Source organism: Heptranchias perlo, chromosome 6 (genome assembly GCF_035084215.1).
Source record: "Heptranchias perlo isolate sHepPer1 chromosome 6, sHepPer1.hap1, whole genome shotgun sequence".
Lineage (NCBI taxonomy): Eukaryota > Metazoa > Chordata > Chondrichthyes > Hexanchiformes > Hexanchidae > Heptranchias > Heptranchias perlo.
In genome coordinates this window covers 51878903-51896142 of record NC_090330.1, presented here as the reverse complement: position 1 = coordinate 51896142, position 17240 = coordinate 51878903, and the positions used below count along the sequence as shown (strand labels likewise).

At 45.2% G+C, this 17240-nt stretch overlaps 1 protein-coding gene across 4 annotated transcripts in view; it reads left to right on the top strand.

Annotated features, from left to right (window-relative positions):
* Window positions 1-17240, top strand: part of dlg2 (discs, large homolog 2 (Drosophila)) — an 861897-nt gene that overhangs the window by 201605 nt on the left and 643052 nt on the right. For all 4 annotated transcript variants that reach the window (XM_067986281.1, XM_067986283.1, XM_067986282.1 and 1 more), the window contains one exon: window positions 12413-12520. In XM_067986281.1, coding sequence (XP_067842382.1) covers window positions 12413-12520 — 108 coding nt within the window. The remainder of the gene's footprint in view (window positions 1-12412; window positions 12521-17240) is intronic.

Below are 17240 nucleotides of genomic sequence, written 5' to 3'. Positions count from 1 at the left end.
GCCTTGCAGTAGGTCAGCTTCCCCATGGATCACCTCAGCCAGATGGAGAAGGCAGTGGGATTCCACTCTGTGGCTGGCTTCCCACGGATACAGGGTGCAATCGATTGCACCCATATAGCAATACGAGCTCATCCACACGAGCCAGATCTGTTCATCAACATAAAGTGATATCAATCCATCAACACTCAGCTCGTTGTGACCACCGCAAAAGATTCCTTCATGTGTGCTCCAGATTCCCTGCCAGCTGCCATGATTCCTTCATTTTTTTTTTATTCGTTCATGTGATGTGGGCGTCACTGGCGAAGCTGGCATTTATTGCCCATCCCTAATTGCCCTTGAGTAGATAGTGGTGAACCGCTGCAGTCCGTGTGGTGAAGGTTCTTCCACAGTGCTGTTTGGAAGGGAGTTCCAGGATTTTGACCCAACGACGATGAAGGAACAGTGATATATTTCCAAGTCAGGATGGTGTGTGACTTGGAGGTGAACGTGCAAGTGGTGTTGCTCCCATGTGCCTGCTGCTCTTGCCCTTCTAAGTGGTAGAGGTCCGGGTTTGGGAGGTGCTGTCGAAGAAGCCTTGGCGAGTTGCTGCAGTGCATCCTGTGGATGGTACACACTGCAGCCACTGTGCGCCGGTGGTGAAGGAAGTGAATGTTTCGGGTGATGGATGGGTTGCCAATCAAGCGGGCTGCTTTGTCCTGGATGGTGTCGAGCTTCTTGAGTGGTGTTGGAGCTGCACTCATCCAAGCAAGTGGAGAGTATTCCATCACACTCCTGACTTGTGCCTTGTAGATGGTGGAAAGGCTTTGGGGAGTCAGGAGGTGAGTCACTCGCCGCAGATTAAGTTTCTGGTCAATGGTGACCCCCAGGATGTTGATGGTGGGGGATTCGGCGATGGTAATGCAGTTGAATGTCAAGTGGAGGTGGTTAGACTCTCTCTTGTTGGAGATGGTCATTGCCTGGCACTTGTCTGGTGCGAATGTTACTTGCCACTTATCAGCCAAAGCCTGGATGTTGTCCAGGTCTTGCTGCACGTGGGCTTGGACTGCTTCATGAATGGGACGCATTATAGTAGTGTGTTGTGTCCTGCACAATATGGCATAACAGAGATCGGTGCAACTTGAGGAGGCCACATCCACATCTGCCATTATTCTGAGGGAATCCAACATTCCGGGCCTCTTCCACGCACCGAACACCCTTAAGGACTGGCTCCTCGGGGACAAGGGATACCCCCTGCACATGTAGCTCATGACACCTCTGAGGAATCCCATCACCAAGCAACAGCGTCAATACAACGACAGCCACACCACCACCAGGTCTACAATTGAGCATGCTATAGGGCTGCCCAAGATGCGATTTAGGTGCCTTGATCGTTCCGGGGGAGCGCATAATATGCACCAGACAGAATGGGACGCGTTATGGTAGTGTGTTGTGTCCTGCACAATATGGCACAACAGAGAGCGGTGCCACTTGAGGAGGCCACATCCACATCTGCCATCCATATTGAGGAGGAGGAGGTGGAGGAAGAGGAGAGGGAGGACGATCCATGGGCAGAGCAGTGGCTCACCTGGCTGCTCGTGAGGCCAGGGAGTCGTATGTGAATGGTTCTCCTAACATCAGAAAGTGTGAAGAGTCCAGTCCTCACACCACCTGGAAAGACCAGCGCCAGCAACAGCCCCCTGCCCCCACCTCCCTGCACAAAACAGTCCCGCAACTACACATACACCCACTGTAAAGTTACTCAATGGGTGGCATCAAGTGTCGCCATTCATGGTGAAGCTCATGAAATGGCGCTATCACAAAAGCCAGTCAAGAATGGGCAAGACGTGGCAGTAGTGGTGAGAATGATAACATTCAAAAACCAAATATAAATGAAAAACATGACAGTCTGTCAGACACCCTTGTGCATAACCTTCATGAACACAAATCCTTAGCCTTTCTCTTCCTATTACTTCTATGTGGTGCATCCCCTATGGCTGCAGCGGAGGTAGTGGCAGGTTGCTCATGTTCATGCCCATGAGCGCCGCTCCAAAGACTGCTCCACCTTCACACATGCAGGGGCTAACTCGGCCATCTAGAGCGGAGGCAGCATTGCGGGTACTGGTTGAGAGGGAGGCAACGGGTGAGAGGTGGAAGCGCTTTGAATGGCGTCCCCACTTCCATGTCCCCTTTTGCCATCTGGGCCAGGCCCACATCACTCCTACCACCCTGCTGGACAACGGTTTGGAGGATATATGTGATGCCTTGTGAGGCCATTTCTAAAGCATCTGTCAGCCTGTTTAAGGCAGCAGAATGTTGTTCATCCTGAGTCCGATTGGCCATTGTCAGGGCCTGAATCACTCATTTGTGAGCCGTGCTTGAAGCTCAATGGAGGCTAGCCATCTCTTCATTGCAGACACTATCTCAGACATTTCAGCAGTTACGTGCGACACTATCTCAGACAGTTGCTCATGTCCCTGCGACACTGTCTGAGATTCCCTCCCATACCTGTGCCACCATTCCACTCATGCAGGAGTTGGACCCATCCATCCTCTGCGCTATTGTGGAGAGTGCACATGGCACCTGTTCCAGTACCTTGCAAATGTGCTGCTGTCCCTCAATCATTCTCCTTTTAAAGGATAGCCCCGGGGTTCAGCGTCTGCGCCCAGCTGAGCAGAACCTGGAGAAGAGTGCGCCCACTGACGCGGACTCTCCACATCTGCCCCTGCCACCAGTGTCTGCTCATGCTCACTTGTGTGTGGTGACTCACCAGGTGCCAACCTAACTAACTGACTACTAGGACCCACTGAGATGTGAGTATCTGCGCTGGTGGATGGCTCACTAAGATGTGACGGTGCGCCCTCAGAGGCTTGGAGCTCCTCTGAAGAATTTCCATCTGCCTTGACTGCAGTTGTTGAATGGCCTGTAAGAGAACAGAAGGCAATATTAAGCACCATCACAGATGTGTCATTTTGCAATGAGCATACTAAGGCGTTCAATATGCCAATCATTATTAACATCAATTCATGTTGTGTGTGATGAATGTTAAAGTTGTGTTACCAGATGTTTGTGGGGTGCCAGTCTCTGCATCCCTAACGGACAGGCACTCGAGTGTGCGGCTGATCTGCAGGGCCTCCTGCTCCACAGCTGTGAGGGCCACTATTTGTCGTGGTCCCCCTCCTGTCCTCACCCTCTCATGTGCATTTTGCGCTCTCTTCTAGAAGGGGAGAAAGTACAGACGTGTGAATGAGTGATGGTGAAGTGGCCAGCCAATGAATGCATTGCTTTTGGTGAGGCTTACCATGAAAGAGATGCATCAGAGGGTGAGTGTCAGATAGAGACATCACATTGGATCAGGATTTGGGTGAGTGGTAGTGGTGGGGTGACTAGTGGGGAGGTGAGGAAGTGCAGATAAGTTGAGGATGGCCTTAAGTGGGTGTGAGGAGTGATGTGATGGAATAGTCTTGGCAGTGCAGAATGAGTTGTGGCGGGGTGGTGTGGATCACAGAATGCAGAAGAATCAGTAAGTGTACTCACTTTTGCTGACCTAGTTAGATCACTGAAGTGCTTCCTGCACTGGACCCAGGGAGATTTTACTGCTGCTGGTGACCTCCTCTGCCACCTCAAGCCAGGCCTTCTTGGTGGCAGAGGCTGGGCACTTCCTTCCGTCCTCGGGGTAAAACATTTCCCTCCTCCTCCTCCTCACCCCGATCAGTAGCTGCTGCCCCTGTGCTGCTCCATATTGTATGTTCTTGGTGTTTGCTGCAGCAAAAGCCATTGGAACAATGGCCCTTTAAATAAAGCCGCTCCAGCTGACAGCCTGTCATGCAGGTACACAGTCCACCCACTGCGTAGCTTTTGGGTGGCAAATCCGGAAGTCATGTAAAGGGCCACCAATTAACTTGTGATCGTGTGGAAAACGGTAAGATTTTCGTAGTCGGGTTACCTGCACACCCATTGACCCACCCCCCCCGCCCCACTGCCATCCCGCCGTCCTTACAAAATCAAGCCCCATGTGTTTTAAAAGCCTGACAACGCTTTAAGCTCAATATTATTCATCTATCTTATTTATTTAATAATCTAGATATCTATCCGCAGTACAATGTCTTCGATCCTGAAACTCATACTTCTCCAATGCCATCAGCATCATTGAGGGATAATCAGGATTTGTGAGAATACAGTTTACTACATTACTGTGTTTGCAGGTTTCCGAATGTCTTTGTTTAAAAGGGGTTTTGAACAGCACAGTTCATGCCGGGTGATTCTTATACCGCAGTATGCAGCATCTACCAGTTCACCAGATGTCATCTATGATCATTGGGACTGTCTTAATTTTTTTCTATTATTTGCCCTGATTTTACAGTTTAAATTGAATTTTCATACTTATATTTGTTTTGAAAATATCAGTTAGCATTTAAACAAGCCTTCCCTGAATTACTTGTTGCGTCCTATAAGAGAGGGACCCCACCTCACCCTAGCCCCAACCCCCATCAATTTGTAGTATCTCCCCATCACTTAACTCTGCCCTAAGTTCATTTCTGCGATGAGACCTACCTTCTGCTCTTGCGATCCCCTCCTCATCCAGCTCCTATTGTTCAATTACCTTTCCTTGCCCCAGTGCTTACTGATATCGTTAATGGTTTTGCTTAGGCACAATTCATCCCCACTTCAAAAGCATCTTTTTCACTCCCTCCTTAAAAAGCCCAACCTTGACCCCTCCATTTTCTCCAAGTATTCCCCCAATGCTAACCTCCCTTTCATCTTCAATCAGTGCTCACCTCGCTTATGATTCACTTCCTTCAGTTTGGGATGTGCCCTTCCCACAGCACTACATAAGAACATAAGAACATAAGAAATAGGAGCAGGAGTAAGCCATCCGGCCCCTCGAGCCTGCTCTGCCATTCAACAAGATCATGGCTGATCTCCTACCTCAACCACATTTTCCAGCACCATCCCCATATCCCTTGATGCCTTTAATATCTAGAAATCTATCGATCTCTGTTTTGAATGTATTCAATGACTGAGCCTCCACAGCCCTCTGGGGTAGAGAATTCCAAAGATTCACCACCCTCTGAGTGAAGAAATTTCTCCTCATCTCAGTCCTAAATGGCCTACTCTTTAGGTGTAGGCCTTTTAGGACTGAGCCCTGGTTCTAGATTCCCCAGCCAGGGGAAACATCCTCCTTGCATCTACCCTGTCGAGCCCTGTAAGAATTTTGTATGTTTCAATGAGATCACCTCTCATTCTTCTAAACCCTAGAGAATATAGGCCTGGTCTACTCAATCTCTCCTCATACGACAATCCCGCCATCCCAGGAATCAGTCTGGTGAACCTTCGTTGCACTCCCTCTATGGCAAGTGTATCATTTCTTAGGTAAGGAGACCAAAATTGTACACAATACTCCAGATGCGGTCTCACCAAGGCCCTATATTAATGCAGAAAGACATCTTTACTCCTGTACTCAAATCCTCTTGTAATAAAGCCCAACATACCATTTGCCTTCCTAATTGCTTGCTGCACCTGCATGTTAGCTTTCAGTGACTCATGTACAAGGTCACCCAGGTCCCTTTGAACATCAACATTTCCCAATATCTTACCATTTAAAAAATACTCCGCATTTCTGATTTTCCTACCAAAGTGGATAACTTCACATTTTTCCACATTATATTCCATCTGCCATGATCTTGCCCACTCACTTAGCCTTTCTATATCCCCTTGAAGCCTCTTTGCATCCTCTTCACAACTCACATTCCCACCCAGTTTTGTGTCATCAGCAAACTTGGAAATATTACATTTGGTCCCCTCAACCAAATCATTGATATAGATTGTGAATAGCTGGGGCCCAAGCACGATCCCTACGGTACCCCACTAGTCAGAGTCTGCCAACCTGAAAAAGACACGTTTATTACTACTCTCTGTTTTCTGTCTGTTAACTAATTCTCAATCCATGCCAGTATATTACCCACAATTCCATGTGCTCTAACTTTGTTCACCAACTAATACCATTTTGGTTAAAGTCATCATTGATATGAATTGTGATTGTGGTGCACTATCACTGTTTGGCCTCCTTCACCTCTCCACGGTGTTTGACATAGTCGATCATGTCGTCCTCCTCCATCTCCTCTCGTCTGCGATCCATCTCATAAATTCCACTCCTACCTGTCTCAACACAGTCAGTGTGTCTCCAGCATTGGCTTCTCCTTTTGTTCTCCCCCATCCCAACATGGTTGGATGTATCTGAAGGCTGCAACCTTGGCTCCTTCCTTGTCCTCATTTACATGTTGCTCCTCAGTGACATTATACATAGGTATGGTCAATTTCAGTATGTATGCTGATGGCACCCAGCTCTACCTCTCCAGTACTTCTCTCAAATCCATGATCTTCTTTATGTTTGAACACAGGGAGGACCAAAGCCACTATTTTCTGCTCCCACCAAAACACTCAGTATTCTCCCCAATTTCTCACTCAGCCTGAACCACATGGAACATAATATCAGTGTCCTGTTTGACCCAGCTTTGAGTTTCAAACCCTATCCACCCAGGCCACTTAATTCCACCTCTGTAATATTGTCCACCTCTGTCCCTACCTCACTCTTGCTGCCAACAAAAACCCTAAACCATGCTTTCATTACCTGAAGGCTCTTGAGTTCCAAACTCCATAGATTGCAATTTATCCAAAACTTTGCTTACAACCTGTCCACACTAAGTTCTCACCCATCTATGATCCTTGTTGACCACCATTGGTTCCCAATCACACAAAACATCAAATTGAAAATCCTTGACCTGATCTACAAATCCCTCTATAGCCTTGCTCCAACTTGCCTCACTCTACTTCTGAAACCTTCTTTTTTGTTTATATTTGTTTTCTCAATTATCTTGTTTATTCCCAGCAGCATCATGTCAGTGGGTAGAAGTCCTACCTTGCTACTAAACTGCCATTCAGTCCTACACATTTTTAAAAAATTGTCCCTGGGTTGTGGGTGGTGCTGACAAGTTGTTTTTATTGCCCATTCCAAGTTGTCCTGGGAAGGTGGTTATGGTCCTTCTCCTTGAATTGTTGCAGTTCTAGTGGTGATGGTGTTAGGTAGGTAGTTCAAGGATATTGATCCACCAACAATGAAGGAATGATGATATATGTCGAAGTCATGATGATGTGCAACTTGGAGGGGAACTTGGAGGTGATGGTGTTCCCACAACATTGTTGCTGTTGTCCTTCTCATTGCTGCAGTGCATCCTGTAGATTTTTTATACTGCAGTCTTGGTGCATTGGTGGTGGAATGGTAAAATATTGAGTCCAATGGCAGGGGCACTCATCAAAAAATTGCTTTGTTCTGTATGTTTTTGGGCTTCTTGAGTGTTGTTGTGGCTGCACCCATCCAGGCAAGTGGTGAGTATCCCATCCCACTTCTGTCTTGAGCCTTGTAGATGGATCAGGGTTCTCTTTGAATTGTGATGAGAAGGTGTTCCTTTTTTACTGTGGGAGTCGGGTGTGATCCCTGCTAAAGCCAAACTAAATGGGGAGAGAATTAGAATTTTTGAAATAAATTTTTGCAATGAGCCACTCATTGCAAAGTACCAAGCCTCTGCCCTGCTCTTATACCCATGGTATTGATATAGCTGGTACAGTTAAGATTCTCGCCAGTGGCGGACCCAAAGATGTTAATGGTTGGGGACTCACTGATGGTGAGCCATTGAAGATCAAGGGGAGATGAGTGGGCTTTCTCTTGCTTGAAATGATCATTACATGGTACCTTATGCAGTGTGAACATTTGCTGCTACTTGTTAACCCAAGCCTGGATGTTATCCCTGTCCTGCTTTTGGCTTGCATGGGCTGCTTTATTATTAGAGGATAACACTGTACAGCTCCATTCACAACTCCTCTAATAATGTGGGAATCATCAGTGAACAGCCCCACTCCTGATTTTGTGATGGAGGATGGAGGAAAGGTCATTGATGAAGCTCCTGAAGATGGCTGGGCTGGCTAAACCGAGGCCCCACCTGCCCTCCCAGATGGATGTAAAAGATCCCGTGGCACTATTTCGAAGAAGAGCAGGGTAGTTCCCCCTGTTGTCCTGGCCAGTATCCCTCAATCAACATCACTAAAACAGGTTATCTGGTCATTATCACATTGCTGTTAGTGTGCAAATTGTTTGCCGCATTTCCTACATTACAACAGCACAAAACTTCAAAAGTACTTTATTAGTTGTAAAGTGCTTTGGAACGTCCTGAGGTCGTGAAAGACGCTATTTAATGCAATTTCTTTTCTTTTTGTATCTATGGCCCCTTGTTCTTGAACCCTCTACTAGTGGAAACAGTTTGCTTCTATCTACCCTGTCCCATCCTTTCATAATTTTAAATTCTTCTATCATATGAGTGTTCTGATTGAAATTGTTTGTTGTTCATATTGCTATTTCTGTCTTAAACTTGATAGTGATATCTCTAATGCAATGTAATGGCAGTTAGAGTACTTATTCTGTATTATTGGATTGTTGGGGAAATTTTAACACCAATTTGCTACTTTAGAATAGAAAACATTGTATAAATTTTGGGCATGTCAATCAAAATGTAATGAACACTGGATTTATGGGTTTACATATAAATTACTTCAGGTAGCAGCTGTGCTTCTTAGATATTTTGTTCATAAAATCAGATGATTCAGTACACAAGCACATCAAGATCGCAAGCATTAGGCAGTTGAGTGGCAGATAGAATATAACCAGTGTACTAGGGCAAAAACTTAACTTACATGTTTTATACGATTACATTAAAACTACAGTGGATTAGAATATCGATAAATATGCCTGAAGCCTCTTTGGCAGCAAATGCATAGCAGGACTGTTGCATCAATTAAGTAAGCTAATGGTAACCTTATCTCAGATCCTATTGAGATAAACAAAGTTCGCAAACTACTGCACCTCTGTCGATGCCTCTGAGTGCCTGGATACGCTACAAGAGACTGCACAATACCTATCCAACCTTTCCCTCTCTGAATTCTCCCAGGAAAATGTACAGTGATTTGATGTCAGACAGAGGAAATTCACTTAAGCATTTTTCTTGGTTACCACTAACAGTAATTTCTGGCCTGTATTGGTCTTTGGACTCTATCAAAAATATTTATTTTCTTGCACTGGAAATAAAAACTATTGCATATTGCAGTTATTTTTTTAAAAAACTAAAAAGCAGAAAAAACATAGTTTGCAGGAAGGGGAGGGGGTGTGGGTTGCTGAACTTTGTGCTCGCAGGTGGATTTGATTAGCTGCCTCCAATCTGGGGTTATTATTATCCTCTTATTATCTTATTATACTATTACTCTTCTTGACTAGTGTCACTTCTCACATTTCCTCGTGGATGTTGACTTCTTTAATATGGATGGTGCATCTGCCTCCCCTGCTGCTGCATGGTAATCAAAAAGCCTCCATCACAAAAGTGTAAACAAAGCAAATTATGTAAAATTCATCACCATTCCAACCTCAACCACTATTTCATTTCAAAATTCTGGTAACATTGCAAGTGCAGTGATAGGAATGCTCAAATAAAGCTAATTGTAAACAATTTTACAACACCAAGTTATAGTCCAACAATTTTTATTTGAAATCTACAAGCTTTCGGAGGCTTCCTCCTTCGTCAGGTAAATGTTCAGGAGCTCCTGAACATTTACCTGACGAAGGAGGAAGCCTCCGAAAGCTTGTAGATTTCAAATAAAAATTGTTGGACTATAACTTGGTGTTGTAAAATTGTTTCCAAATAAAGCTAGTTAATGTTTTCATACCAAAAAAACTTCATCCTTATCTCAAAAAGTGACTGTAACTAATCTTGAAGAAAATAAACCTGTCGGGCATGATGCAGAAATTTTCTTTGAGGAAACTTTTTTTTAAAGTTGCATTTTAACAGCTCCAGTGACAAACATTAAATAAACACACCTGTAATTGCAACTCAGAACACATTCCAGCCTCAGGTTCACCTGAAAGTAACAGTGGGAGAAAGTAAGTCTAATTAATTGATAACTTCCAATAGCCTTCAATTCCACCATTTAACCAATCTGATTGCTTGACATTACCAATGAAATAATTTGATTCTTCTTGTATCTGTGCAAGGATCTATCCTTGGCCCCCTCCTATTTCTCATCTACGTGCTGCCCCTCGGTGACATCATCCAAAAACATGTCGGATTCCACATGTATGCTCACGACGTCCAGCTCTACCTCACCACTGCATCTCTCGATCCCCCCACTGCCTCTGCTTGTCCGGCATCCAGTATTGGATAGGCAGAAATTTCCTCCAATTAAATATTGGGAAGACCAAAGCCATTATCTTCGGTCCCCAACACAAATTTTATTCCCTAGCCACTGACTCCATCCCCCTCCCTGGCCACTGTCTGAGGCTGAACCAGACTTTTCACAACCTCAGCGTCCTATTTGACCCTGAGTTGAGCTTCCGACCCCATGTCCACTTCATCACCAAGACCGCCTACTTCCATCTCCATAACTTTGCCCATCTCTGCCCCTGCCTCAGCCCATCTGCTGCTGAAACCATAATCCATGCCTTTGTACCTTCAGACTCAACTATTCCAATGCTCTCCTGGCCGGCCTCCTGTCTACCACCCTCTAAATTTGAGCTCATCCTAAACTGCTAGACGTATCCTAACTCGCACCAAATCTCGTTTACCCATCATCCCTGTGCTTGCTGACCTACATTGGCTCCTTGTCCGGCAATGCCTCAATTTTAAAATTCTCATCCTTGTGTTCAAATCCCTCCATGGTCTATCCCCTCCCTATCGCTGTTACCTCCTCCAGCCCTACAACCCTCCTAGATTTCTGCGCTCTTCCAATTCTGGCCTCTTGCGCATCCCCGATTTTAATCATTCCACCATTGGCAGCCGTGCCTTCAGTTGCCCAGGCCCTAAGCTCTGGAATTCCCTCCCTAAACCTCTCCACCTCTCTAACTCTTTCTTCTCCTTTATGTTGCTCCTCAAAGCCTACCTCTTTGACCAAGCTTTTGGTCACCTGTCACCTGTCCCTCTTTATGTGGCTCAGTGTCACAGTTTGACTGATAACGCTCCTGTGAAGGGCCTTGGGACACTTTACAACATTAAAGGCACTACATAAATGCAAGTTGTTGTTGTTGTAAAACACTTGACAAACTGACATAGGAGTTAAAATAAAAACAGAAAATGCTGGAAACACTCGATAAGTCACGCAGCATCTGTGGAGAGAGAAAGTTGTTGTTATAGGAATAAAATGTTGGCTGTCAGCTGAAAAAAATCTGATGGTTGGCATGTATGAAATAACTATAGTATAAAATCTTTTCAGGACATAATTGATATAAAATATTTATTCATTTTTTTTGTGAGAAGATTGAAATCTATTTTTTTCCATTCCTCCGTCCCCATCAATCCCAGTCCCCTTCATCTCCCTGAGCTAAAGCACAAGTGAAATGCTTTCAGGTGCTGAGCAGCTTGTGTTGCACTCTCTAAATTGTCTCCCATTTTATGCTTTCTCACGGTGATACTGAGGCTGAGATCAGGAACTCAGCAATGTGAGGAATCAGATCTACTTCCCACTATTCTGTGGCACCATCCATAATTGTTCCAACACTTTGTCTCATTTGTAGCCCCAGTTTAACTCACTGTTGTTTAATGCCATGTGTTACAGTTTTACTATGTAATGGATCTGTCTGTAGAGCCCTCAAAGTGTATTTTAGCTAGTTTAACTGTAAATAACCTGGTAATTATAAACAAGCATTTTCTGTTCAGTTAAGTTGTAAATTTTGTGGTGTGCCAGGAATAATATTATATACTGTTGACAAAACCTTATTGAAGGTATGTTCTAGGAATAAGATTTGACTTTATAAAGTGAGAGAAAATTGAACAAGTCAAAGTCCATCTATGAATTATATCAGGACATGATTAATTTTTGGATTGTCATTAGATAGTTATTAACTGATGAATAGCAACAATTACCTAGCCCAGTTAATGTCCTGTGCAGGGCATACTACCAGCAGGTTTTACCTGCCTCTGCCAGCCAGATAGTGTTTGCAGGCTTGTGATGTGCATGGAGCACTTCACCCCCCAACTCCATCTGCTTGTGTGAAATTAGCATACCTTCCTCCGACTCTCTCTGACCCAATAAGAGGTCGTGATGGAACGTAATTGGGAGTTTGAATTATTAGAAAATAATATGAAAATAATTGGAGATACCCGATTTGAATTGAGGCAGTTATACATTTTTGGACTGTATATATCACCAGATGGCCTTGTAAAAAGAGGTCATGATTGAAGATTGGGATTTAGTTCATGTGGATTTTTTGAAAAGAAATAGATAGTAATGTCAAATTCTGTTCTGTGCCCTCTTATAATTTGTGTGTGCAAACACATATACACACACAATATGGATATGACTATACAGATATTAAAGAAAGTTTAATTTTTTTAAATTTTAGCCAGCAGGAACAGGACAAGACACGACTCTGGCGAGAGGGGAGGGAGAAATTGATGAACAGGAAGGTGAACTGCCGACGAAGTTGCAAGAACAATGGGAGCATTTCCAGGTACAGTTTATTTTCTTTTCCAAGTAAAGTAGCATCACTAAACCTAAACAGCAGCAACTTCAAATGCTGAGCCCAGGTTATATCTCTGCGGCTCATCCTAAATAGAATTCTGTTAAAGCAACTTATTTTGTAGGGCATATAGCATTGAAGTTTTACAGGGCAGGAATTTACCAATAAGATAATGTATTATAAGGGCTCTCCTGATGTTTCACCTCGTTAAGATTGTGGCACCACTTGGTTTAACACTAAAACACACTGATGGAAAATCCTAGATTCCATCTCTGGTCCCTGCTGGGTTAGCTAATCTCAGTTGGGGCATCAATAGGGACAATATATTCTACTTTAGTGCCCTCAGTTCATAGAGCTGACAAATTGCTCCTGATTGCTATCCAGTGACCCCTGTTGGAAGAGCATATGGCCATTGGAAGAGCAGGTGGGAGGACTGGATGAGACTTAAAAATCACTGTTGAATTCATGTGACGAATGGTTACTTGGACAAGGTACTAAAGAGGGAATAGCTCCTGTTGTCTGTATCCCAGCAAGGAGTCCATGTCTTCAGGAGAAGCGAAAGATAATGGAAAAAATTAGCAGATAAAGGAGGAAGAAAAAATGTATTAAGTATATTTTATGTAGCTTTATAATTTTTTTTGACAGAATTATCTGTAGAAGGTCTGTTAGCCCCTGGGACCACACCATAAAATTGGCTAAAATTTGGCTCAAATTGGCATCCTCATTCATGGAGGTTAAAAAGAGAAATAGAAAAAATTCAGTTGTAAGAGCTTTGTTTTGTTGTTGGTAATTGAATTTTACTCTGCAACCCGTAGCCATATGTGCCTGATCTCAGATTGCTTGTTGCTGCCTCTGGCTGTCAAGGTAAACTGCTTTCTCAACACCAACATTTAATAGTTTCTTGCCATTTAAAAAATATTCTGTTTTTCCATTTTTCCTACCAAAGTGGATAACCTCACATTTCCCCACATTATACTCCATCTGCCACCTTATTGCACACTCACTTAACCTGTCGCTATCCCTTTGCAGACTCTTTGTGTCCTCCTCACAGCTTACTTTCCCACCTAGCTTTGTATCATCAGCAAACTTGGATTTGTTACATTTGGTCCCTTCATCTATATCATTAATATAGATTGTAATAGCTGAGGCCCAAGCACCGATCCTTGCGACACCCCACTAGTTACAGCCTGCCAACCTGAAAATGACCTGTTTATTCCTACTCTCTATTTTATGTCCATTAACCAATCCTCTATCCATGCAAATATATATATCCCCAACCCCGTGAGCCCTTATCTTGTGTAACAACCTTTTATGTAGAACCTCATCGAATGTCTTTTGAAAATCCAAATATACTACATAAGAATATAAGAGATAGAAGCAGGAGTAGGCCATTTGGCCCTTTGAGCCTGCTCCGCCATTCCATGAGATCATGGCTGATCTGATTCTGACCTCAACTCCACTTTCCCGGCTGTTCCCCATATCCTTTGATTCCCTGGCTGATCAAAAATTTGTCTAACTCAGCCTTGAATATATTCAATGACTCAGCCTCCACTGCTCTTTGGGGCAAAGAATTCCATAGGTTCACAACCCTCTGAGAAAAGAAATTTCTCCTCATCTCCGTCTTAAATGGGCAACCCCTTATCTGAGACTATGCCCCCTAGTTCTAGATTCCCCTATGAGGGGAAACATCCTCTCAGCATTTACCCTGTCAAGCCCCCTCAGAATTTCAGATGTTTTAATAAGATCTCCTCTCATTCTTTTAAACTCCAGTGAGTATAGGCCCAACCTGCTCAATCTTTCCTCATAAGAAAACCCTTCCATACCCGGAATCAACCTAGTGAACCTTCTCTGAACTGTCTCCAATGCAAGTATATCCTTCCTTAAATAAGGGGACCAAAACTGTATGCAGTACTCCAGGTGTGGTCTCACCAGCACCCTGTACAGTTGTAGCAAGACTTCACTGCTTTTATACTCCCCATCCCCCTTGAAATAAAGGCCAATATTCCATTTGCCTTCCCAATTACCTGCTACAACTGTATGTTAACTTTTTGTGTCTTGTGTATGAGGACACCCAAATCTCTCTGTACCGCAGCATTCAGTAGTCTTTCACCATTCATATAATATTTTGCTTTTTTATTCTTCCTACCAAAGTGGATGACTTCACATTTTCCCACATTATACTCCATCTGCCAAATTTTTGCCCACTCGCTTAACCTATCTATATCCCTTTGCAGACACTTTGGGCCCAATATTACCAGGGCGGCGGGTTCGCGGCGGGGGGGGCGATTAGGCGCGTGGGTAACGCGCCTGGTGAAATCAGCCTGCCCCGAATGCAATCGCAGGCTAATTGGATCCACTTACTTCTTGTTCCGGGTTCTCCGCTGCTAAGCTGCGCGGCGGGTGGACTGCGCATGCGCAGTAAGGTCTGTCAGCTGGAGGAGCTCTATTTAAAGGGGCAGTCCTCCACTGACTGATGCTGCAAGAAATAGGAAAAATTACAGCATGGAGCAGCCCAGGGGGAAGGCTGCTCCCAGGTTTAATGATGCCTCACTCCAGGTATCATTGGATGGGGTGAGGAGGAGGGGGAGGACAGAGATCTTCCCCCGCCTCCTGCATACAGTGCAGGAGGCGCTGCAATGACCAGTTAGCCAAAGTGAGTACACTTACTCATTCTCCTACACTCCGTCTGCCACATTACCACCCCCACCCCACATCTCCTTCTGCACTGCCAACACTACTCTGTCACATCATCCCTCACACCCACTCAAAGCTCATCCTCATCTTACCTGCACTTACTCACCTCGCCAGTACTCATCCTGCCACTACCACTCAACCCAATCCTCATACAATCTCATGGCTCTATCTCATACTCACCCTCTCATGCATCTCTTTCACGGTCAGCCTCACTCAACCTGCCACTACCTGTGCTGCAGCCACAGGGCATGCATCACATATGTGCAGTAGGCAGCGTAAGGCAAACATGTCGTGAGCATGAAGGGGATGCACAAGGGTGTTTGAGGGTTTGTCATGGTTTTTACTTATATTTAATTTCTGACCAACTCACATTACATATTATATTGGCACCACTACTGCCACGTCTTTGCGAATCTTGTCTGGTTTGTGCAATAATGCCCTTTCCTGAGGATCACAATGAAGACCCACAACTGATGCCACCCATTGTGTCACTGCAGAGTGGGTGTAGGTGTATTTGCAGGGCTCTCTTGTGCAGACGACTGAGAGACGTTGGCGATGTCCCCGGTGGCACCCTGGAAGGATGCGGAGGAGAAGTTGTTGAGGGCAGTGGTGACTTTGACAGCGACAGGTAAGAAGATGGTGCTTGGGCCAGCCGGGAGCAGCTCGGCATGAAGGAGGCTGCAGATGTCCACGACTACATGTCGAGTGACTCTGAGCCTCCGTGTGCACTGCTGCTCAGAGAGGTCCAGGAAGCTGAGCCTCGGTCTGTGGACCCTGTGGCGAGGGTAGTGCCCTCTGCGATGCATCTCTCTCTGCGGTTGCCCTCCCTTCTGCTGTGCAGGTGGATGTGTCACAGCACTGTGTTGTGGAGCTCCACGTGTCAGAGGTGGACAGCATGGCCGGCGAGGCTGGTGATGCTGTTTGCCCTCCGAGGAGGTCATGACTGCAGCTACGGCGGCCCCCATCCGGAAGATGTACATCTGAGGGGGTCCGCAAGGTAGGTACATGTGTCTGGACACCGGGGTAAGCGTGCAAGTTGGTGAATTTGATTGTCAGGAGGAGGGTGGTGGAGACCAAACTTTGTCCAAAGTGACAGAGTGGCCTCCTGCAATGATTGAGGGTCTCCCCCCCCCCACCCCCCCAACCTGTCAAATGGACCGTTGCAGCTGCCACAGGCTGATGGCTGCAACACGTCCATTTGAACTGGGAGTGTTTCCCCCAGTACGGGAAACAGTCCCAGTTGTTTGTAAAATCCCAACCCTCCTAAAATATCTCGTTAATCAGGTCTGTAAACGACCTGAAATACCAAAATAAATACCTTAAGTGGCACCCCGCCGGCTTTAATTGCCGGCGGGAGTCCCACATGCGGGGGCTGCGCGCGCATGTCAGCGCGTCTGTGGGAAACCCGGAAGTGGGCGGGTTGGAGCCGGGCTCCCGACCGCTCCAGGAATCGCTGATTTTCATGGCCCCCCCGCCAGGAATGCACCCGATCGCGGGTGCTAAAATCAACCCCTTTGTGTCCTCCTCACAACTTACTTTTCCACCTATTTTTGTATCATCAGCAAATTTGGCCACAGTACACTCGCTTTCTTCGTCCAAGTCATTGATATAGATTGTAAGTAGTTGAGGCCCCAGCACTGATCCCTGTGGCACCCCACTAGTTACAGATTGCCATTCTGAAAATGACCCCTTTATCCCGACTCTCTGTTTTCTGTTAGTTAGCCAATCCTCTATCCATGCTAATATATTACCCACAACACCATGAGCTCTTACCTTGTGCAGTAACCTTTTACGTGGCACCTTATTGAATGCCTTTTGGAAATCCAAATACATTACAGCTACTGGTTCCCCTTTATCCACCCTGCCTGTTACTTCCTCAAAGAATGCAAATAAATTTGTCAAACACGATTTCTCTTTCATAAAACCATGTTGACCCTCCTTGATTTTATTTTGAGTCTCTAAATGTCCTGCTACTACTTCCTTAATAATAGATTCTAGCATTTTCGCAATGACAGAT